Source organism: Bufo gargarizans, chromosome 1 (genome assembly GCF_014858855.1).
Source record: "Bufo gargarizans isolate SCDJY-AF-19 chromosome 1, ASM1485885v1, whole genome shotgun sequence".
Taxonomy (NCBI): Eukaryota; Metazoa; Chordata; class Amphibia; order Anura; family Bufonidae; genus Bufo; species Bufo gargarizans.
This window is the reverse complement of record NC_058080.1, coordinates 541,293,855-541,317,616: the sequence shown is the minus strand read 5'-3', so window position 1 is coordinate 541,317,616 and position 23,762 is coordinate 541,293,855. Positions and strand designations below refer to the sequence as shown.

Genomic DNA, 23,762 nt, shown 5'->3' with positions numbered 1-23,762 from the left:
GGAGGTCCCGTAACAGAGAATCTGTCTTCATGTCAGCAGAGAATTAGTCTGCATGTCATAGCAGAGAATGAGGCTTCACGTCAGCCACCACTGCAACAGTCCATTGGCATATATTTAGGCCCAGCACACACACAGGCAGAGGAGAGAGGTCCCGTAACAGAGAATCTGTCTTCATGTCAGCAGAGAATTAGTCTGCATGTCATAGCAGAGAATCAGGCTTCACGTCACCCACCACTGCAACAGTCCATTGGCATATATTTAGGCCCAGCACCCAGGCAGAGGAGGGAGGTCCCGTAACAGAGAATCTGTCTTCATGTCAGCAGAGAATTAGTCTGCATGTCATAGCAGAGAATGAGGCTTCACGTCAGCCACCACTGCAACAGTCCATTGGCATATATTTAGGCCCAGCACACACACAGGCAGAGGAGAGAGGTCCCGTAACAGAGAATCTGTCTTCATGTCAGCAGAGAATTAGTCTGCATGTCATAGCAGAGAATGAGGCTTCACGTCAGCCACCACTGCAACAGTCCATTGGCATATATTTAGGCCCAGCACACACACAGGCAGAGGAGAGAGGTCCCGTAACAGACAATCTGGCTTCATGTCAGCAGAGAATTAGTCTGCATGTCATAGCAGAGAATGAGGCTTCACGTCACCCACCACTGCAACAGTCCATTGGCATATATTTAGGCCCAGCACCCAGGCAGAGGAGGGAGGTCCCGTAACAGAGAATCTGTCTTCATGTCAGCAGAGAATTAGTCTGCATGTCATAGCAGAGAATGAGGCTTCACGTCAGCCACCACTGCAACAGTCCATTGGCATATATTTAGGCCCAGCACACACACAGGCAGAGGAGAGAGGTCCCGTAACAGAGGATCTGGCTTCATGTCAGCAGAGAATCAGTCTCCATGTCATAGCAGAGAATCAGGCTTCACGTCAGCCACCACTGCAACAGTCCATTGGCATATATTTAGGCCTAGCACACAGGCAGAGGAGAGAGGTCCCGTAACAGACAATCTGGCTTCATGTCAGCAGAGAATCAGTCTGCATGTCATAGCAGAGAATGAGGCTTCACGTCAGCCACCACTGCAACAGTCCATTGTCATAAATTTAGGCCCAGCACCCAGGCAGAGGAGGGAGGTCCCGTAACAGACAATCTGGCTTCATGTCAGCAGAGAATTAGTCTGCATGTCATAGCAGAGAATCAGGCTTCATGTCAGCCACCACTGCAACAGTCCATTGGCATATATTTAGGCCTAGCACACAGGCAGAGGAGAGGTTCATTCAACTTTGGGTAGCATCGCAATATAATGGTAAAATGAAAATAAAAATAGGATTGAATGAGGAAGTGCCCTGGAGTCCAATAATATATGGTTATGGGGAGGTAGTTAATGTCTAATCTGGACAAGGGACGGACAGGTCCTGTGGGATCCATGCCTGGTTCATTTTTATGAACGTCAGCTTGTCCACATTGGCTGTAGACAGGCGGCTGCGTTTGTCTGTAATGACGCCCCCTGCCGTGCTGAATACACGTTCAGACAAAACGCTGGCTGCCGGGCAGGCCAGCACCTCCAAGGCATAAAAGGCTAGCTCTGGCCACGTGGACAATTTAGAGACCCAGAAGTTGAATGGGGCCGAACCATCAGTCAGTACGTGGAGGGGTGTGCACACGTACTGTTCCACCATGTTAGTGAAATGTTGCCTCCTGCTAACACGTTGCGTATCAGGTGGTGGTGCAGTTAGCTGTGGCGTGTTGACAAAAGTTTTCCACATCTCTGCCATGCTAACCCTGCCCTCAGAGGAGCTGGCCGTGACACAGCTGCCTTGGCGACCTCTTGCTCCTCCTCTGCCTTGGCCTTGGGCTTCCACTTGTTCCCCTGTGACATTTGGGAATGCTCTCAGTAGCGCGTCTACCAACGTGCGCTTGTACTCGCGCATCTTCCTATCACGCTCCAGTGCAGGAAGTAAGGTGGGCACATTGTCTTTGTAGCGTGGATCCAGCAGGGTGGCAACCCAGTAGTCCGCACAGGTTAAAATGTGGGCAACTCTGCTGTCGTTGCGCAGGCACTGCAGCATGTAGTCGCTCATGTGTGCCAGGCTGCCCAGGGATAAGGACAAGCTGTCCTCTGTGGGAGGCGTATCGTCATCGTCCTGCCTTTCCCCCCAGCCACGCACCAGTGATGGACCCGAGCTGCGTTGGGTGCCACCCCGCTGTGACCATGCTTCATCCTCATCCTCCTCCACCTCCTCCTCATCCTCGTCCTCCTCGTCCTCCAGTAGTGGGCCCTGGCTGGCCACATTTGTACCTGGCCTCTGCTGTTGCCAAAAACCTCCCTCTGAGTCACTTCGAAGAGACTGGCCTGAAAGTGCTAAAAATGACCCCTCTTCCTCCTCCTCCTCCTCCTCCTCCTGGGCCACCTCCTCTTCCATCATCGCCCTAAGTGTTTTCTCAAGGAGACATAGAAGTGGTATTGTAACGCTGATAACGGTGTCATCGCCACTGGCCATGTTGGTGGAGTACTCGAAACAGCGCAACAGGGCACACAGGTCTCGCATGGAGGCCCAGTCATTGGTGGTGAAGTGGTGCTGTTCTGTAGTGCGACTGACCCGTGCGTGCTGCAGCTGAAACTCCACTATGGCCTGCTGCTGCTCGCACAGTCTGTCCAGCATGTGCAAGGTGGAGTTCCACCTGGTGGGCACGTCGCATATGAGGCGGTGAGCGGGAAGGCCGAAGTTACGCTGTAGCGCAGACAGGCGAGCAGCAGCAGGATGTGAACGCCGGAAGCGCGAACAGACGGCCCGCACTTTATGCAGCAGCTCTGACATGTCGGGGTAGTTGTGAATGAACTTCTGCACCACCAAATTCAGCACATGCGCCAAGCAAGGGATGTGCGTCAAATTGGCTAGTCCCAGAGCTGCAACGAGATTTCGCCCATTATCACACACCACCAGGCCGGGCTTGAGGCTCACCGGCAGCAACCACTCGTCGGTCTGTTGTTCTATACCCCGCCACAACTCCTGTGCGGTGTGGGGCCTGTCCCCCAAACATATGAGTTTCAGAATGGCCTGCTGACGTTTACCCCGGGCTGTGCTGAAGTTGGTGGTGAAGGTGTGTGGCTGACTGGATGAGCAGGTGGAAGAAGAGGAGGAGGAAGCCGAGAAGGAGGAGGTGGCAACAGGAGGCAAAGAATGTTGCCCTGCGATCCTTGGCGGCGGAAGGACGTGCGCCAAACAGCTCTCCGCCTGGGGCCCAGCTGCCACTACATTTACCCAGTGTGCAGTTAGGGAGATATAGCGTCCCTGGCCGTGCTTACTGGTCCACGTATCTGTGGTTAGGTGGACCTTGCCACAGATGGCGTTGCGCAGTGCACACTTGATTTTATCGGATACTTGGTTGTGCAGGGAAGGCACGGCTCTCTTGGAGAAGTAGTGCCGGCTGGGAACAACATACTGTGGGACAGCAAGCGACATAAGCTGTTTGAAGCTGTCTGTGTCCACCAGCCTAAATGACAGCATTTCATAGGCCAGTAGTTTAGAAATGCTGGCATTCAGGGCCAGGGATCGAGGGTGGCTAGGTGGGAATTTACGCTTTCTATCAAATGTTTGTGAGATGGAGAGCTGAACGCTGGCGTGTGACATGGTTGAGACGCTTGGTGACGGAGGTGGTGGTGGTGGTGTTGGTGGTACATCCCCTGTTTGCTGGGCGGCAGGTGCCAACGTTCCTCCAGAGGCGGAGGAAGAGGCCGAGGCGGCAGCAGCAGAATAGGCCGAGGCGGCAGCAGCAGAAGAGGTAGCAGGGGGAGCCTGAGTGACTTCCTTGGTTTTAAGGTGTTTACTCCACTGCAGTTCATGCTTTGCATGCAGGTGCCTGGTCATGCAGGTTGTGCTCAGGTTCAGAACGTTAATGCCTCGCTTCAGGCTCTGATGGCACAGCGTGCAAACCACTCGGGTCTTGTCGTCAGCACATTGTTTGAAGAAGTGCCATGCCAGGGAACTCCTTGAAGCTGCCTTTGGGGTGCTCGGTCCCAGATGGCGGCGGTCAGTAGCAGGCGGAGTCTCTTGGCGGCGGGTGTTCTGCTTTTGCCCACTGCTCCCTCTTTTGCTACGCTGTTGGCTCGGTCTCACCACTGCCTCTTCCTCCGAACTGTGAAAGTCAGTGGCACGACCTTCATTCCATGTGGGGTCTAGGACCTCATCGTCCCCTGCATCGTCTTCCACCCAGTCTTGATCCCTGACCTCCTGTTCAGTCTGCACACTGCAGAAAGACGCAGCAGTTGGCACCTGTGTTTCGTCATCATCAGAGACATGCTGAGGTGGTATTCCCATGTCCTCATCATCAGGAAACATAAGTGGTTGTGCGTCAGTGCATTCTATGTCTTTCACCGCTGGGGAAGGGCTAGGTGGATGCCCTTGGGAAACCCTGCCAGCGGAGTCTTCAAACAGCATAAGAGACTGCTGCATAACTTGAGGCTGAGACAGTTTCCCTGGTATGCATGGGGGTGATGTGACAGACTGATGGGGTTGGTTTTCAGGCGCCATCTGTGCGCTTTCTGCAGAAGACTGGGTGGGAGATAATGTGAACGTGCTGGATCCACTGTCGGCCACCCAATTGACTAATGCCTGTACCTGCTCAGGCCTTACCATCCTTAGAACGGCATTGGGCCCCACCATATATCGCTGTAAATTCTGGCGGCTACTGGGACCTGAGGTAGTTGGTACACTAGGACGTGTGGATGTGGCAGAACGGCCACGTCCTCTCCCAGCACCAGAGGGTACACTAACACCACCACGACCATGTCCACGTCCGCGTCCCTTACTAGATGTTTTTCTCATTGTTATGGTTCACCACAACAACAAATATATTATTTGGCCCAATGTATTGTATTCAAATTCAGCGGGATATAAATTTGAGGCCTAGTATTTAGGCGCTGGGTGACCGGTATGGATTTAGTGACAGAATTAGACTTGGAAATGCACAGAAGCGTGTGTGTGAAGTTATTCTGAATGACCCTATGTGCACCTTGAATATTATATACCCTTTTAGGGATAGATTTCAAATAGCTCTGATATAGCAGAAACCACTAAATTATGAAATTGCTAAATTGGGAATTGTATTTCAACCCAGAACAAAAAATGTGCTTTGACGGACACTAAATAACTTTCCCAGCCACAACAGGACAGCGTTAACGAGAGATTTAGCAGGATATAAATTTGAGGCCTAGTATTTAGGCGCTGGGTGACAGGTATGGGTTTAGTGACAGAATTAGACTTGGAAATACACAGTAGCGGGTGTGTGTGAAGTTATTCTGAATGACCCAATGTGCACCTTGAATATTATATACCCTTTTAGGGATAGATTTCAAATAGCTCTGATATAGCAGAAACCACTAAATTATGAAATTGTTAAATTGGGAATTGTATTTAAACCCAGAACAAAAAATGTGCTTTGACGGACACTAAATAACTTTCCCAGCCACAACAGGACAGCGTTAACGAGAGATTTAGCAGGATATAAATTTGAGGCCTAGTATTTAGGCGCTGGGTGACAGGTATGGGTTTAGTGACAGAATTAGACTTAGAAATACACAGTAGCGGGTGTGTGTGAAGTTATTCTGAATGACCCAATGTGCACCTTGAATATTATATACCCTTTTAGGGATAGATTTCAAATAGCTCTGATATAGCAGAAACCACTAAATTATGAAATTGCTAAATTGGGAATTGTATTTCAACCCAGAACAAGAAATGTGCTTGAACGGACACTAAATAACTCGCCCAGCTACAGCACTAAGGACAGATTTAGCGGGATATAAATTTGAGACCTAGTATTTAGGCGCTGGGTGACAGGTATGGGTTTAGTGCCAGAATTAGACTTGGAAATACACAGTAGCGGGTGTGTGTGAAGTTATTCTGAATGACCCAATGTGCACCTTGAATATTATATACCCTTTTAGGGATAGATTTCAAATAGCTCTGATATAGCAGAAACCACTAAATTATGAAATTGCTAAATTGGGAATTGTATTTCAACCCAGAACAAGAAATGTGCTTGAACGGACACTAAATAACTCGCCCAGCTACAGCACTAAGGACAGATTTAGCGGGATATAAATTTGAGGCCTAGTATTTAGGCGCTGGGTGACAGGTATGGGTTTAGTGCCAGAATTAGACTTGGAAATACACAGTAGCGGGTGTGTGTGAAGTTATTCTGAATGACCCAATGTGCACCTTGAATATTATATACCCTTTTAGGGATAGATTTCAAATAGCTCTGATATAGCAGAAACCACTAAATTATGAAATTGCTAAATTGGGAATTGTATTTCAACCCAGAACAAGAAATGTGCTTGAACGGACACTAAATAACTCGCCCAGCTACAGCACTAAGGACAGATTTAGCGGGATATAAATTTGAGGCCTAGTATTTAGGCGCTGGGTGACAGGTATGGGTTTAGTGCCAGAATTAGACTTGGAAATACACAGTAGCGGGTGTGTGTGAAGTTATTCTGAATGACCCAATGTGCACCTTGAATATTATATACCCTTTTAGGGATAGATTTCAAATAGCTCTGATATAGCAGAAACCACTAAATTATGAAATTGCTAAATTGGGAATTGTATTTCAACCCAGAACAAGAAATGTGCTTGAACGGACACTAAATAACTCGCCCAGCTACAGCACTAAGGACAGATTTAGCGGGATATAAATTTGAGGCCTAGTATTTAGGCGCTGGGTGACAGGTATGGGTTTAGTGCCAGAATTAGACTTGGAAATACACAGTAGCGGGTGTGTGTGAAGTTATTCTGAATGACCCAATGTGCACCTTGAATATTATATACCCTTTTAGGGATAGATTTCAAATAGCTCTGATATAGCAGAAACCACTAAATTATGAAATTGCTAAATTGGGAATTGTATTTCAACCCAGAACAAGAAATGTGCTTGAACGGACACTAAATAACTCGCCCAGCTACAGCACTAAGGACAGATTTAGCGGGATATAAATTTGAGGCCTAGTATTTAGGCGCTGGGTGACAGGTATGGGTTTAGTGCCAGAATTAGACTTGGAAATACACAGTAGCGGGTGTGTGTGAAGTTATTCTGAATGACCCAATGTGCACCTTGAATATTATATACCCTTTTAGGGATAGATTTCAAATAGCTCTGATATAGCAGAAACCACTAAATTATGAAATTGCTAAATTGGGAATTGTATTTCAACCCAGAACAAGAAATGTGCTTGAACGGACACTAAATAACTCGCCCAGCTACAGCACTAAGGACAGATTTAGCGGGATATAAATTTGAGGCCTAGTATTTAGGCGCTGGGTGACAGGTATGGGTTTAGTGCCAGAATTAGACTTGGAAATACACAGTAGCGGGTGTGTGTGAAGTTATTCTGAATGACCCAATGTGCACCTTGAATATTATATACCCTTTTAGGGATAGATTTCAAATAGCTCTGATATAGCAGAAACCACTAAATTATGAAATTGCTAAATTGGGAATTGTATTTCAACCCAGAACAAGAAATGTGCTTGAACGGACACTAAATAACTCGCCCAGCTACAGCACTAAGGACAGATTTAGCGGGATATAAATTTGAGGCCTAGTATTTAGGCGCTGGGTGACAGGTATGGGTTTAGTGCCAGAATTAGACTTGGAAATACACAGTAGCGGGTGTGTGTGAAGTTATTCTGAATGACCCAATGTGCACCTTGAATATTATATACCCTTTTAGGGATAGATTTCAAATAGCTCTGATATAGCAGAAACCACTAAATTATGAAATTGCTAAATTGGGAATTGTATTTCAACCCAGAACAAGAAATGTGCTTGAACGGACACTAAATAACTCGCCCAGCTACAGCACTAAGGACAGATTTAGCGGGATATAAATTTGAGGCCTAGTATTTAGGCGCTGGGTGACAGGTATGGGTTTAGTGCCAGAATTAGACTTGGAAATACACAGTAGCGGGTGTGTGTGAAGTTATTCTGAATGACCCAATGTGCACCTTGAATATTATATACCCTTTTAGGGATAGATTTCAAATAGCTCTGATATAGCAGAAACCACTAAATTATGAAATTGCTAAATTGGGAATTGTATTTCAACCCAGAACAAGAAATGTGCTTGAACGGACACTAAATAACTCGCCCAGCTACAGCACTAAGGACAGATTTAGCGGGATATAAATTTGAGGCCTAGTATTTAGGCGCTGGGTGACAGGTATGGGTTTAGTGCCAGAATTAGACTTGGAAATACACAGTAGCGGGTGTGTGTGAAGTTATTCTGAATGACCCAATGTGCACCTTGAATATTATATACCCTTTTAGGGATAGATTTCAAATAGCTCTGATATAGCAGAAACCACTAAATTATGAAATTGCTAAATTGGGAATTGTATTTCAACCCAGAACAAGAAATGTGCTTGAACGGACACTAAATAACTCGCCCAGCTACAGCACTAGGGACAGATTTAGCTGGATATAAATTTGAGGCCTAGTATTTAGGCGCTGCGTGACAGGTATGGGTTTAGTGCCAGAATTAGACTTGGAAATACACAGTAGCGGGTGTGTGTGAAGTTATTCTGAATGACCCAATGTGCACCTTGAATATTATATACCCTTTTAGGGATAGATTTCAAATAGCTCTGATATAGCAGAAACCACTAAATTATGAAATTGCTAAATTGGGAATTGTATTTCAACCCAGAACAAGAAATGTGCTTGAACGGACACTAAATAACTCGCCCAGCTACAGCACTAGGGACAGATTTAACTGGATATAAATTTGAGGCCTAGTATTTAGGCGCTGGGTGACCGGTATGGATTTAGTGACAGAATTAGACTGGGATATGGCCAAAAAATAAACAGACTATTGCTGGTTAAATGCACTTGGTGTGACAGCTTCACCCTGATGTAGGCTTTAGCCAAAAAACAACCACACCATTGAGGGTTAAATGCACTTGGTGACAGGCGCAGCTTGCCCCTGATTTAGTATATGGCCAAAAAATGAACAGACTATTGCTGGTTAAATGCACTTGGTGTGACAGCTTCACCCTGATGTAGGCTTTAGCCAAAAAACAACCACACCATTGAGGGTTAAATGCACTTGGTGACAGGCGCAGCTTGCCCCTGATTTTGTATATGGCCAAAAAATGAACAGACTATTGCTGGTTAAATGCACTTGGTGTGACAGCTTCACCCTGATGTAGGCTTTAGCCAAAAAACAACCACACCATTAAGGGTTAAATGCACTTGGTCGCAGCTTGTGCTGGCGCACCACAAGACACAAAATGGCCGCCGATCACCCCAGAAAAATGTGACTGACAAACGGTCTGTGCAGCCTAAAAACAGTGAGCAATTGAGGATCAGCAGCTCAATGATCCACAGCTGCAGATCGATCAGTTAATCAAGTCCTTTGGAGGAGTTAATCTGCCTAATCTCGCCCTACTGTCGCAGCCGCAACCTCTCCCTACGCTAATCAGAGCAGAGTGACGGGCGGCGCTATGTGACTCCAGCTTAAATAGAGGCTGGGTCACATGGTGCTCTGGCCAATCACAGCCATGCCAATAGTAGGCATGGCTGTGATGGCCTCTTGGGGCAAGTAGTATGACGCTTGTTGATTGGCTGCTTTGCAGCCTTTCAAAAAGCGCCAAGAAAGCGTCACAAAAGCGCGAAGAAAGCGACGAACACCGAACCCGAACCCGGACTTTTACGAAAATGTCCGGGTTCGGGTCCGTGTCACGGACACCCCAAAATTCGGTACGAACCCGAACTATACAGTTCGAGTTCGCTCATCCCTACTGGCCAACAGTAAAATTGTTATACGGTGACCACCTAATGTAACTCCAGCCACATAATCACTTGTTCTTTTCTGTACGGTGAATGCATAATTTTTGGGGCCTGTAATCTAACTGGCCAACAGTAAAATTGTTATACGGTGACCGCCTAATGTACCTCCAGCCACATAATCACTTGTTCTTTTCTGTACGGTGAATGAATAATTTTTGGGGCCTGTAGTCCACTGGCCTGCAGTAAAATTGTTATCCAATGACCGTCTAATATACCTCCAGCCACATAATCACTTTTCTGTACGGTGAATGCCTAATGTTTGGGGCCTGTACTCCCGTGCCCTAAAATAAAAATTGTCTAGGCTCCAGCATTCATTTCTATGGGGCTGTTCACATGAGCGGTGATTTTCATGCATCACTTATGCTTTGTGTGAAAATCGCAGCATGCTCTATTTTGTGCGTTTTTCACGTAACGCAGGCCTCATAGAAATGAATGGGGTTGCGTGAAAATCGCAAGCATCCGCAAGCAAGTGCTGGATGGAGACCTGATCATTATTATTTTCCCTTATAACATGGTTATAAGGGAAAATAATAGCATTCTGAATACAGAATGCATAGTAAAATAGCGCTGGAGGGGTTTAAAAAAATAATAATAATTTAACTCACCTTAGTCCACTTGATCGCGGAGCCGCCATCTCCTTCTGTCTTCATCTTAGCTGTGTGGAGGAACAGGACCTGTGGTGACGTCACTCCGGTCATCACATGATCCATCACCATGGTAAAAGATCATGTGATGGATCATGTGATGACCGGAGTGACGTCACCACAGGTCCTGTTCCTCCACACAGCTAAGTTCAAGACAGAAGGAGATGTCGGACTAAGGTGAGTTAAATTATTTTTTATTTTTTTCTAACCCCTCCAGCGCTATTTTACTATGTATTCTGTATTCAGAATGCTACTATTTTCCCTTATAACCATGTTATAAGGGAAAATAATACAATCTACAGAACACCGATCCCAAGCCCGAACTTCTGTGAGTTCAGGTTTGGGTACCAAACATGCGCGATTTTTCTCACGTGCGTGCAAAACGCATTACAATGTTTTGTTCCCGCAACGCACCCACACATTTTCCCGCAACGCCCGTGTGAAAGAGGCCTAAGATGCATAAAAATGGCCCCTGATTAAAATACATATTTTTTGTGGGAATTGTTGCCATTGATCCCCCTCTGGTATGTCACTGTCCATGTTGTGGGCCGATTTGTGCACTTCTAGTAAGTATTTGGTGGCTGCAAATATGACCTGAAGATTTTTCAGGTTTGCCTGCCATTAAAGTGAATGGGGCCCGCCACTAACTTTTGGTTTGCGAACATTTGATCGCGTTCACGAATTGTCCCGGCCGATGTTTGTCCATCACTATTTCCGCATTCATCTCTCCCGCCTGTTTTATGCCCGGCCTGCAAGGGCTGCGTCTCAGTCACTGGCCTTACCACACAGTGAGAGCAGCCCTGGCTGTCTGATGGATCATGCCTTGCTAGAGGCTGTCAGCAGCAGCCTTTAGCAAACAAGCTAACGAACTGTGATCAGCTGTTCTGAAGTTCAGAAGGGGAAGGGGTTGCGCCCGCGCAGGCATGTAAACACTGTATTCCGTGTGAGCAGACGGCCTGTCTTTGTGATGTCTTCCTTCCACCTTGACTGTGCGGCCTGTGCCATCAATAGAAAAAAAGTAGACAACCCCTTTAACTGCTCATTTTCATATGAAATAAAACTACATTCTCTCTAGAACGAAGCCAGTGAGTGAAAGGTATCATTACATTCAGTTGAACTAGCCCTACAAGGCTTTGTGCCTGGTTTAAAAGTGAATTTCACAGTGATAGATTTAAAGGAAACCTGTCACCAGGATTTTGCGCATAGAGCTGGGGACATGGGCTGCTAGATGGCCACTAGCACATCTGCAGTACCCAGGTCCCATAGCTCTCTGCGCTTTTATTGTGTTAAAAAACAGTTTTGAGTGATATGCAAATTACCTGATATGAGTCCTGTAGCCGGAGATGAGTCAAGCGGAAAGGAGCCCAGCACCGCCCCGCGTCCTCCGAATCTCCTCCTTGCTGGCTGACGTCACAGAGCTGGAGCGTGAGCTAGCGCATGCGTAGTTCGTTCCCTGTGCTGATGCCAGTACAGGGAATGAACATGATGCCGAGACTGCGCATGCGCTAGCTCGCGCATCGCGAGATTTCGCCGCTCCAGCTCTGTAACGTCATCCGGCAAGGAGGAGATTCGGAGGACGCGGGGCGGTGCTGGGCTCCTTTCCACTTGACTCATCTCCGGCTACAGGACTCATATCAGGTAATTTGCATATCACTCAAAACTGTTTTTTAACACAATAAAAGCGCAGAGAGCTATGGGACCTGGGTACTGCAGATGTGCTAGTGGCCATCTAGCAGCCCATGTCCCCAGCTCTATGCGCAAAATCATGGTGACAGGTTTCCTTTTAGAAATCTCATCCACACACTGTAAAAAAAACTGACCTCCGATGCAGAAGACGACATCCAAATCTGCAGTGGAAAATCTGCGGTGTATCTAACCAAAATCCATAACACATTGTGCAGATTTTGATGCAGCAACTCTGAGGACCTGCGATATATAATGACATGCTGCCAATTTAAAATCCACAACACAGATGAAGTTATGGGCGAATGCTCCGCAGGGCGTGGATGACTTCTTAAAATCTCATCTGTTTCGCTGCTACTATAAGGGTGGGTTCACGCTAGCATTAAGGATTCCGTTATGGCTTTCTGTTATAACATGGATATAACGGAAAATAACGGAATACCCAGACAGAATGCAAAACGGAAGCCTTTAAAAGGCATTCCATTTGCTTTCCGTCCGAATAGAAGTCTGTGGGAAAGATTAACGGATCCGTCTGGGTCCCATTATGCAAGACGGAAAACAAAGTCCTGTCAGGATTTTGTTTTCCGTCTTCCATAACGGGACCCAGACGGATCCGTTTTGATTCCCATAGACTTCTATTAGGACGGAAAGCAAAAGGAATGTCTTTTAAAGGCTTCCGTTTTGCATTCCGTCATAATACAAGTCTATGGGCAGAAGAACGGATCCGTCCTTCCGTCTTATGGATTCCGTTATTTTCCGTTAAAACCATGTTATAACGGAAAGCCATAATGGAATCCCTAACGCTAGTGTGAACCCACCCTAAACGGTGCAGACAATTCCACTAAGAATATCTTAGCAGTTAGGGCTCATGCAACTGACCGTGTGTCGGCCGGGCCTGTATTACGGCCCGCAAACAGCGGTTCAGCAAAATACGGGCCCGTCCTTTCTGGCACCGCATCACTTATGCGGACCCATTCACTTAAATGGGTCAGCAATCCGGAAGGTTGTGTGGAACGGAGGCACGGAAACACCATGGAGTGCTTCCGTGGGGTTTCTGTCTGTATCTCCTCACTGCAAAAAAGTAGTCCATGCACTACTTTTTTGCGGTGCAGACTTTCGGATGCGGTTCGCAGACCCCATTTAAGCCTCTTTCACACTACCGTATGGCTATTTCAGTGTTTTGTGGTCCGTTTTTTGCGGATCCGTTTTTTGTTTCCGTTGTGTTTCAGTTTCCGTTCTGTTGTTCCGTTCCGTTTTTCCGTGTGGTATATACAGTATACAGTAATTACATAGAAAAAGTTGGGCTGGGCATAACATTTTCAATAGATGGTTCAGAAAAAACGGAACGGATACGGAAGACATATGGATGCATTTCTGTATGTGTTCTGTTTTTTTTGCAAACCCATTGACTTGAATGGAGCCATGGAACGTGATTTGCGGGCAATAATAGGACATGTTCTATCTTTCAACGGATCGGAAATACGGAAACGGAATGCATACAGAGTACATTCCGTTTTATTTTGCGGAACCATTGAAATTAATGGTTATGTATACGGACCGTATACGGAACGCAAAAAACGGCCCGCAAAACGGAAAAAAAAACGGTAGTGTGAAAGAGGCCTTAAGCTAATGGGTCGGTGCCCGGCCGCGTGAATGAGCCCTTACACTGTGTAGATGTATTCATAGGTCAGGTCCACACGTGACTGATTAGCTATGGATTTGCTGTCATGGATTCTCAAGCGGCAAATCCACTGAGTTGTACTGTACTAGGAAAGCGGATGAGAATTTCTCAACTCTCATCCACACGCTGCGTACAAAAAGCGCAGCATAAACTGACTTGTGGTTTGGAATAGAAATCTGAAGTGCGTCAATTTACACCGCAGACCTCTCCTGCAGATTTTACCCTTAGCAATGGAGAGGATGAAGTCCGCTGGATTTTCAGCCACTTGTTAACCTAGCCTAAGGCCTCATTCACATTTCCGTTTTTCACCGACGCGTGCTGTCCGCATTTTCTGTGGACAGCACATGTACCCATTGTTTGTTCACATATCAGTATTTTTTGACTGATGAAAAATCCCGGAGACAAGCACTACTTTGGTCTGTGATGTGGCCCAAACACGTCTATTATAGTCTATAAGTCCGTGAAAAAACACAGACACGACACGGCGTCTGTGTTAGGTTCGTGTTTGGTCCATTTTTCACTGACCACCAATTGGAGATGTTTTTAAAAAAAAGAATTTCAGTTGAGCAATGTCCGTGGAATACGAATGGCACAGAGGGCAAAAAAAGGACACACGGACCAAACACGGACATCTTCACCAATGAAACATGGAATGATTTTTTTCACGGGCTTGAAACAGACACGGAAATGTGAGCGACGCCTTAGGACTCATTAACAACAACATCATTAGCAAACAGCGGGTCCACAATATGCGGGCACCAGCCGTGTGCGCTCCGTATCATGGATTCACTTGAATGGGTCTGCAATCCGCAAGATATGGAGCGGTGCGGATTGGAGGTATGGAGCAGAAGCACTACGGATAGCTTCAGTGGGATTTCTGTCCGTATCTCCGCACTGCAAAAAAATAGAACATGTTCTATTATTTTGTGGTATGGACTGAATCTTCTCACATCGCAGACCCATTCAAGTGAAAGAGTACGCAAATGGCAGGTACGCGGCTGGTGCCAGTGCATTGTGTAGCGCTATTTGCGGTTTGCTGCACGTGACGCAGACGACTGTGTGCATGAGGCCTAAGGGTTCATGCACACGACTGTATGTATTTTGCTGTCCGCAAAACATAGATCCACAAAAAATACGGATGATGTCAGTGTGCATTCCGTATTTTGACGAACGGAACAGCTGGACCCTAATAAAACAGCCCTATCCTTGTTCGTAATGCGGACAATATTAGGACATGTTTTATTTTTTGGGCAGAACGGACACATGGAAATTGAATGCACATAGAGTCATTTCCATTTTTTTGTGGCCCCATTGAAGTGAATAGTTCTGTATATGGGTCCCCCAAAAAACGGAACAGACACGGAAACAAAATACCTTCCTGTAAGTGAGCCTCTGTTATGCTGACCAAACACCATGGGTCCATGAAAACTGGGCATCGTAGACTTGGCTATACCATATATTAGGGATGCCCAACCTGCAGCCTCCCAGCTGTTGCAAAACTACAACTCCCAGCATGCCCTTAAAGCCTACAGCGATTATCCTACAGCTGAGCATGATGGGAGTTGCAGTTTTACAACAGCTGGATGGCCACAGGTTGAGCATCCCTGCCATATATGATACCCCCTGCTCTGTGTTTATGGGGAATACCAGTGTATGGGCAGTGTACTCTGGGTCTTACACACCAGTGGGCACCTTATGTGGCACTTCCAGCTGCTCCACAGACACGCACCTGCAGCCTTTTGAAGATCAGATCTGGGTTGAAATAAATCTGGAATGGGCTGACCAGTTCCATCTGCTGCAGAGGAGACAAGGACCGAGGTCAGTCACAGGGATCACATCTGGTACTGGATGACAGGTGGCAGCGGGCACTTACCACAGCGGCTGTGGTGAGGAAGCAGGCTGTGGTGTACGCCCGGGTGACGCTCGGGACGTGCTGCTGAGCCATGTCTCTCGTCCGGTGCCCGCGGTTCTGGAGCAGCTGCTGCGGTCCGGGACAGTCGTGTTCTTCAGAGCAGGTGGCTCCCATGGCATCCTCATCTGTGAGGTGAACCCTGGAGGCGCTGGACCTGTGCCAGCACTTCCTGCATTACCAGTCTGCCCTGCTGAAGCTTCACACTATGTATACCTCTCCTTGTATTAGGGGAATATCTAATCCCCTTAATTTCAGAGGGAAATCATTGTAATCGTCTGAGGAGGACTTCAGGCTGAAATCAAATCGGGGATCATCTGGTATCCAGTGCAAGAAGGGGGCATTATACACCATGGGCCCAATATTACAATTATATTTGATATTAGAATGCCCTATATTATAATTATATTTTAGATTACAATGGGGCTCATATTACAATTATTCTGTGCGGATTTTCCACCTGAATTTTTGTGTGGAAAATGCACATCTAAATAGATAAGATTTTCAAAATCTCATGTACATGGTGCAGACATTTTTTACGTGGAAATTGACCTGCGGTATGAATTTTAAAATTCACAGATCGCCAATCGTTTGTGTGGATTTTCAGTGAAATGAAAAGGGTGAGATCTGTGGCTAATCCATATTAAAATCTGTGACAAAATCTGCAAGTAACACATGTAGATTTTGATACGGATTCAGAGCAGAAACGCTGCAAAAACTGCATGAAAATCTGCATAAACTTCACTGCTGTGTGCATATAGCCTTCCTGAGGTAGATTTCCAAGGAAGAATATGGTGTCTTACGGAGGCACCTGTAGTTACTCTGGATTCAGCTCTGCTGAACCCGGACATGTCCCCATTTTCACCCAGGCAGGTCAAGGGAATTTTCTGGAGATCCGGTGACGTGCAAGGCTCTCCATAGGGTAAGCTAGGCGGAGGCTTTCGCCTAGCAGTGAGCCCAGTGACGTCAGCAGCACTGATGGGTGGACTTTAGCTCTGCCCTAGCCTGTAAAACGGCAAGGGCAGCACTAAAGCCTGCCCATCAGTTCCGGTGACATCACCGTCAACACCGGTAGGTGAAAGCCTCCGCCTAACATTGAAAATCTAAACAAACAAGCACTTGCCCTGCGCGATTCAGCACAGGGAAATGGATGGCATTGGGGGATGAAATGCTTATGTCAGAGGGGCTGCCTGGGTGAAAAACGGGATATGTCCGGGTTCCTTTTTTTTTTTTTTTTATAAAACCTTCTTTTTTACACTTCTTTTCATAGTTCCCATAGGGAACTATAACAAGCAATCATTGGATTGCTATTTTTATAGACTCCAATGCATTAGCATTGGAGTCTATGAGGATTTTACTATATTTCTATGGAGCACTGCTACAGGCAGGGGCTCCATAGAAATGACTAAGCAGGAGGCCAGGGGTTGCTGCTAACACTCCCTGGGGGAAGCCGGAGCACACCCGGAAGTGCCCGCTTCTGGGTTTTCAACATTCAGATGTCATGGTCAGGATTGACCATGGCATCTGAGAGGTCAAATGTCCACGATCGTCATTACCGCCAGTCTCAGACATGATGCCTGCTATATGAAACAGAGCAGAGCAGGCATCATACTTAAAGTCCGAAACGTCAATGTATATAGCCGTATGGCGGTCGGGAAGGGGTTAACAACTTATGTCTGGACCTCACAGTTCAGGGTACTGCAATGAAGGAGCCATGGCACTTATACTTTAACCCCTTAACGCATAATGCCATACATGTACAGCAATTTTATGGAACAGGCTGATAAAGTGAGCGGCAGGCATCCGACCGCAGTGACAGGGAACGGCCATAACTCTGAAACACGTAATTTAACCCCTCAGATGCCGCGTTCAACAGTGATTGCGGCATCTGTGAGGTAAGGCAGAGGTAGGCGGCTCCCTCTGCCTTCCGATCAGAGCCCCCACAGTGAAATCGTGGTGCTCTGATTGGTTACCATGACAGCCCTGGGGCCTGCTGAGGCTTCCTAGGGCTATCATAGTAAACTTCCTGCTCAGCTGTGCATGAGGCACAGTTCAGTTGGGAGCGCATCAAAATCCCATTGGGACAAGGGATCAAAAAAAATTCCGGTTTCTAGCACCCTAAACGGTCTACTAGTTATCAATGGGAACCTGTCACTGGGATTTTGTGTATAGAGCTGAGGACATGGGTTGCTAGATTGGCGCTAGCACATCCGCAATACCCAGTCCCCATAGCTCTGTGTGCTTTTATTGTGTCAAAAAATCGATTTGATATATATGCAAATTAACCTGAGATGAGTCAGGCTAATCACTGAGCCACTGTGCTCAATCAGAGCCCTCATTGGAGAAAGATCTTCGTAACCTACTGTAAATGGCTATTTCTCCATTGACAGCTTTAATCCACAGGAATAGACTGGGGGATAGTTATTTACTCCTTACATTCCCGGAGTCATAACTTTTTTTTTTTTCCGTTCATATAGGTCTATGAGGGCTTCTTTGTTTTAATATTGCATATGATGTAGTGGGAAGCTGAAAAAAAAATTGCGCTACAGATTTATGGGTTTAATTTTTACTGCGTTCACTATGCGCTAAAACTGACCTATTAGGCCAGCACCACATATCTCTGGCGATCCAATTCAATTCCGCTCTGGTGTGAAGTAGAAAATTCTAGAGGGGAACTGAAGCCAGGACTGATTCCATAGTTTTCTACAGGATCATTCATATTCATCCGATGCATTACTGATCAACAGTCAAATGTGCTGGACAGAAAAACGCTACATGCAGTGTTTGCATGTCCGGCGCATCAGATTATAGATGCCAGATCTATGCACTGAAGTGATATGCACTTACCATATTTTTTGCCCTATAAGATGCCCTTTTTTCTCCCAAAAGTGTGTGTGTGTGTGGGGGGGGGGGGGGGGGGGGGGTGTCAGTGCATCTTATGGGGAAAATACTAAGGAGCACTCCCTTTATGGAAGCACTCATTAGTACAGGAGGATCGGGAAACGAAACAGTGAATGCAGCGCTTCCCGGGCTCTGTACTCACTGCTTCCTGGTCCTAGGTTGCTCACTGTGCTGTGACTGTGAAGAGCATGAGGATGTCGCGTGCTGTGACCTTACCCTGTGCGTGTTGTGTCACAGCACAATGCGCAGCAGGCTGAACTAGAAGAGTGTGGATGTGAGGAGCGACAGCGGTGTCCAGAGCAGGAGAGGTAAGTTAATTGTTTATTAATGTTTGCTCTGAGCCTGGGGGTCTGATCTGAGGACTTCATGGGGGTCATTCACATCCGGCTCTGATCTGAGGTCTGCTTGGGGGGTCATTCACATTAGGCTCTGATCTGAGGTCTGCTGGGGAGGGTCATTCACATTGGGGGTCTTATCTGAGGTCTGCTTGGGGGTCATATTCACATAAAGGGTCTGAATGGGGGGTTCTTATTCACATTGGGGCTGTGATCTGAGGTCTGATTGGAGGTCTTATGAACATTGGGGGTCTGACCTGAGGTGTGATTAACATTGGGGGTCTGAATGGAACTCTGAGCTGAGGTCTGATGAAAAATATTTATTTCTTATTTTCCGACTCTAAAAGCTAAGTGCGTCTTATGGGCAGGTGCATCTTATAGGGTGAAAAATATGGTATATCAGTTGTGTCCGTCTACTAGTCTGAAGTAGCTGTCCGGACACAACTTATACTATAGATGTGAAGGGGCCTTGTCTTCATTCTCTGGGTAAGTACTATTACAGTGATACCACATTTATATAGTTTTTCTTGTGTTTTAATAATAAAAATAAAAATAACTTTGGAAAAAAATATTTCCCTAATTTCCATCTACAGGGCTGTGTGAGGGCTCATTTTGGTGGGGTGATATCTAGTTTAAATTAATATTAATTTGGACTGTCTTGACTTTTTATAAAAAATTTTTGGTAAGGTGATGCGTCGGAAATCTGCTTTTTTCCCATTATGCATTCGCCATATGGGATAAATATGTTTATATTTCAATAGTTCAGGTGTTTTGGGATACACTGGTTCATTTGATCTTCATTTATTAATTTTTATTATGAGGAAAAATAGGTGATTACATTTTTTGGATATTTTTGATATTTTTTAAAACTCTTTTTCTTTTTTAAGGGGCATGAGGGTGCAATGATTAGATTGCTTCTCACATACTGTCACGGCTGAGGATGGGGAAAACCCTCAGCCCTGCGATGCCAGAAGATGTTAGGCTGCTCGGCCAGGACGACAGGATTAGGGAGCAGGTCACCTCCTAAAGCGTCCCTAACCTGACCCTAACTCCTAGCTGCATGGGCCGACCTTGAAGGTAGGAGGGCCCATACTCAGGAACCTCGGTTCCCTAACTCACCCTCCGACCGGTCCCTGAACTAGGAGTCAAGGTAAGACGGCCTGTTCCTTCTGGACACGGAGGAACAGGGGTCTCACTGGCCAAGCTACAAGGAATGGGGAAACACATACAACATACAGATATGACAGGCGAACAACTAGTTCCACACGTACCTGTCACAGCCACGCTGACTGGAACCCATGCATGCACTACTAATGTCTACAAAACAACTAGAGGACACAGCACACATAACACACAAGTAACCAGGACATCCGTAGTTGCAAATAAACAAAGACAAAGGAAAACATCAACTGAACATCAAGACATAAACTTCACAGATAAACCTATGACCACAAGGGTGGCCCCCACTGGCAGATGATATACACAGGAGGCTGCTCCAGCTAAGCATGGCTGAAGCAACCCACTGACACATGCCAAACACTGAGGCTTTACAGGCCTAAGAGGCCACACCCACACAGACACACCCAGTGTCTCACACACACAGAAAGGGAGTTAACCCTTCCAACACCAGGGAAGGGAAAACACCACTTAAAGGGGAAGTGTACACAACACATATAACACCCCGTGCACACTGATAAAAGGCACACCTATAGGAGAGGTTGCCAGGTGCAACCGCATGCCTACTGCAGCAAGCTGCCTAGCACCGCTCAGGCTGCTCTGCTGCCACATACCCACTGTTGCCAGCGGCAACCACAGGTGAGGCAACATACTATAGCCCTCACCTGTGATTGACAACAACACCAGGACGGCAGGCAACTGCATGCGGCCACAAGAGTCACGACCATGACCAAGGGTCGTGACACATACATACATGATTTTAGTGCTGTGGCTAATCGGACTAAGAGTGGTGTCAAAATGCAAGCGTGATGCCGCCAAAAGCCCTACATCAATACGGTTCTAGGCAAACCACACAGAGAAACAAGTTAACACTTTATTTCATCAGCTAACTGTGTTGACAGCGGTCTTTAGGCCGCATTGTGGGGACACTTCGTCTGTGGTTCAGTTGTGGCTATATGTGGGACACCACCCTATAACCAACCAGCAACCCTATTCCAGCTGTATGTGGTGACACTTTAAGAGACATCTTGGGAGAGACTGACAAACCCTAAAGGGTTCTCATGGTAAACTATAAAAAAAAATTAGATTCCTCAATTGTTGATACCCTTTAATGGCTAACTGAAAAGATGATAACACAATTGCAAGCTTTTAAGACAACTGAGGCTTCTTCCTCAGGCAACTTTTTAACAGTATCTGATTATTCACATATTTATACACCAAAGTACATATGAATAATGAACTAGACGAGACAAGTGATGTAAAGCAGATCAATATAAATGGAGGAGGAAACCAACAGTTGCAGTAGTAAATTAAAGCAATTATAGATAACGAGTGTGAAAGTGTAAAAGTCTTCCAATAGATATCCAGTCCATGAATGCGATCAACCCAAGAAGTTTGAGGATGTCCTTCTACATCTATACAGAAACGAAGGTGGAGATGTGAACAGAGCCAGATGTCTACATTGTGTCTATCTAATAGTGTGTATCTGTGAACTTTATGAGTTAGATGAAGGACCAGGATTCTTGTTATAATAGAAAGTCGCAATCAGGACACTGTACTGGTCACAGTTCTCTTGAATTCCAGAGGAGAATAAAGAAGGTCTGGCTGTAATTTTACTTTAGTATGTGAATAACCTTAAGGGTCAATGTCTGGGACAATGAGTCAGTTTATGTTTAGCTTTAGCCAGCAATAAATTTTAAAGAGAAACAAGAAATCCCACAAGGAGCGAAGCAGCAGCTGCTACGAAAAGCAATTTTCTCCTTCATAATTTCCATATCCCACTGACCTAATTTTACCTCGCTAATCTGCCATCAACCACAAGAAATAGAAGCTATGTGTCTAATGATAAGTCGGGGGAGCCAGGCAGCGTCTTATTTCCTTCTTCAGCTCCTTTTTGTGCTTAATATAGAAAATTTGTTTTTCTTTTGTCCCATTGCAGATATGCGTCATGGTTTCTGGGGTTTACAACAAAACAGGAACAGGGTCAAGTCTGTAACCCATTAAAAGTACAGAACACATTTCCATCAGCTGCAGATTCTATGTGTCCTCAATCTATAGTTCAGCAGGATGCAAATACTTTTAGTAAATGTGCTCTCAATTCAGTATTTCTTTTCTTTCTGAACATTAGGCTCTTTCTTAAAGCCTCACTGAATGAAGTTTACATGCCATTTCAAAATAGATCAAAATACAATTGTCATGGCTCTGTGGTTGCTCCAGCTTGGGAAGTAGAGCAAGGATAACTTGTCCACATTCATGTAACCCATACATTAGCAGCAGAGCTAAGGTTCATAATGCAGTTTATGCTGATGTGCTTTCACTGCCACCTAGTGTTTACTAGGAAGCATAGCATTATTCTGTAATTGAGCTACACTGGAACGGCTATTGAGCCTAACTCCCAGCTTCTCTGCAGATCAGCTGTTTGCGGGAGCTCTGGTCCTGGGAGCAGGCACCACTGTGTACTGGTCTTGCCAGAATACTGCAGAGCTGTTCCATGCAGTAAATGGTCAGTAAGCAGGCACTTTAGTAGGAGCAGCCAGTCACCAGTAGTAACCAGGCATGGCCGCTACACAGTGGATATAGTTTGGTAGCTCTGGACCCTCACTGATTTGATATTGATAACCTATCCTCAAAATAGGTCATCAATATCTGATTGGTAGGGGTCTGACTCCTTGCACCCCCGACTTCTGGTGCTTGCTATTAGGGTCATTTAACCTTCTCTATTTATACACTAAACAAAAATATAAACGCAACACCTTCAGTTTTGCTCCCATTTTGCATGAGCTGAACATCTGAAACATTTTCTACTTACACAAAAGACCCGTAGGAGCAGTTTTATAGCAGGGTCCATCACGTGGTGAAGGGCGTCCATGTGCCTTTTTCTGGAGGTGGTGATTTTGAAAATCCGAGTCCTATACTGTCGGAAAGGGTGGTGATATCCACTCTATACCCTTAGAGGTGAAGGTGTTACAGGCCCAGGGAGAACTACGTGACAAGGTGACAGGATGATAGGTGACAGTGAAATTTGAATCTTGTGAAAAACTAAGACCATATGGCCTGCTTCGGGTTCAGTCTTTTAGCCGACTCCAGGTAAGCCAGGTTTTTGTGATCTGTGAACACCGTGATCGTATGAATCGCCCCTTCCAACCAATGACTCCATTCCTCAAAAGCCAGCTTAATGGCCAGTAACTCTGTGTTCCCCACATCATAATTTCTCTCTGCGGAAGAGAGTTTTTTTTAGAGAAAAAGGCACATGGACACCCTTCACCACGTGATGGGCCCTGCTATAAAACTGCTCCTACCCCCACCTCGGACGCGTCCACTTCCACAATGACAGGTTGTGATACATCTGGCTGCACCAATATAGGGGCGGTAGAAAAGCATTCCTTAATCACAGAAAAGGCTTGCAATGCCAAATCAGACCACACTGAAACATCTGTCCCTTTCTTAGTCATGTCAGTTAAGGGTTTTACTATTGTCAAATAGTTCTGACTACATTTCGGTAATAGTTGGTGAACCTCAAAAACCGCATAAGAGCCTTCAGATTTTAGGGTCGATCCCAGTCCAATACAGCACG

The 23,762-nt window shown here is 46.0% G+C and overlaps 1 protein-coding gene across 1 annotated transcript in view; it reads right to left on the bottom strand.

The window, feature by feature from the left end:
• Nucleotides 1–15,890, bottom strand: part of LOC122934357 (derlin-2-like) — a 49,417-nt gene extending 33,527 nt beyond the window's left edge. The window contains exons 1-2 of the mRNA XM_044289760.1: nt 15,741–15,890; nt 15,597–15,662 (exon numbers count right to left, since the gene is read on the bottom strand). Of these exons, the coding sequence (XP_044145695.1) occupies nt 15,597–15,662; nt 15,741–15,812 (138 nt within the window). The 5' untranslated portion in view covers nt 15,813–15,890. The remainder of the gene's footprint in view (nt 1–15,596; nt 15,663–15,740) is intronic.
• Between the last annotated feature and the right edge of the window lie 7,872 nt (nt 15,891–23,762).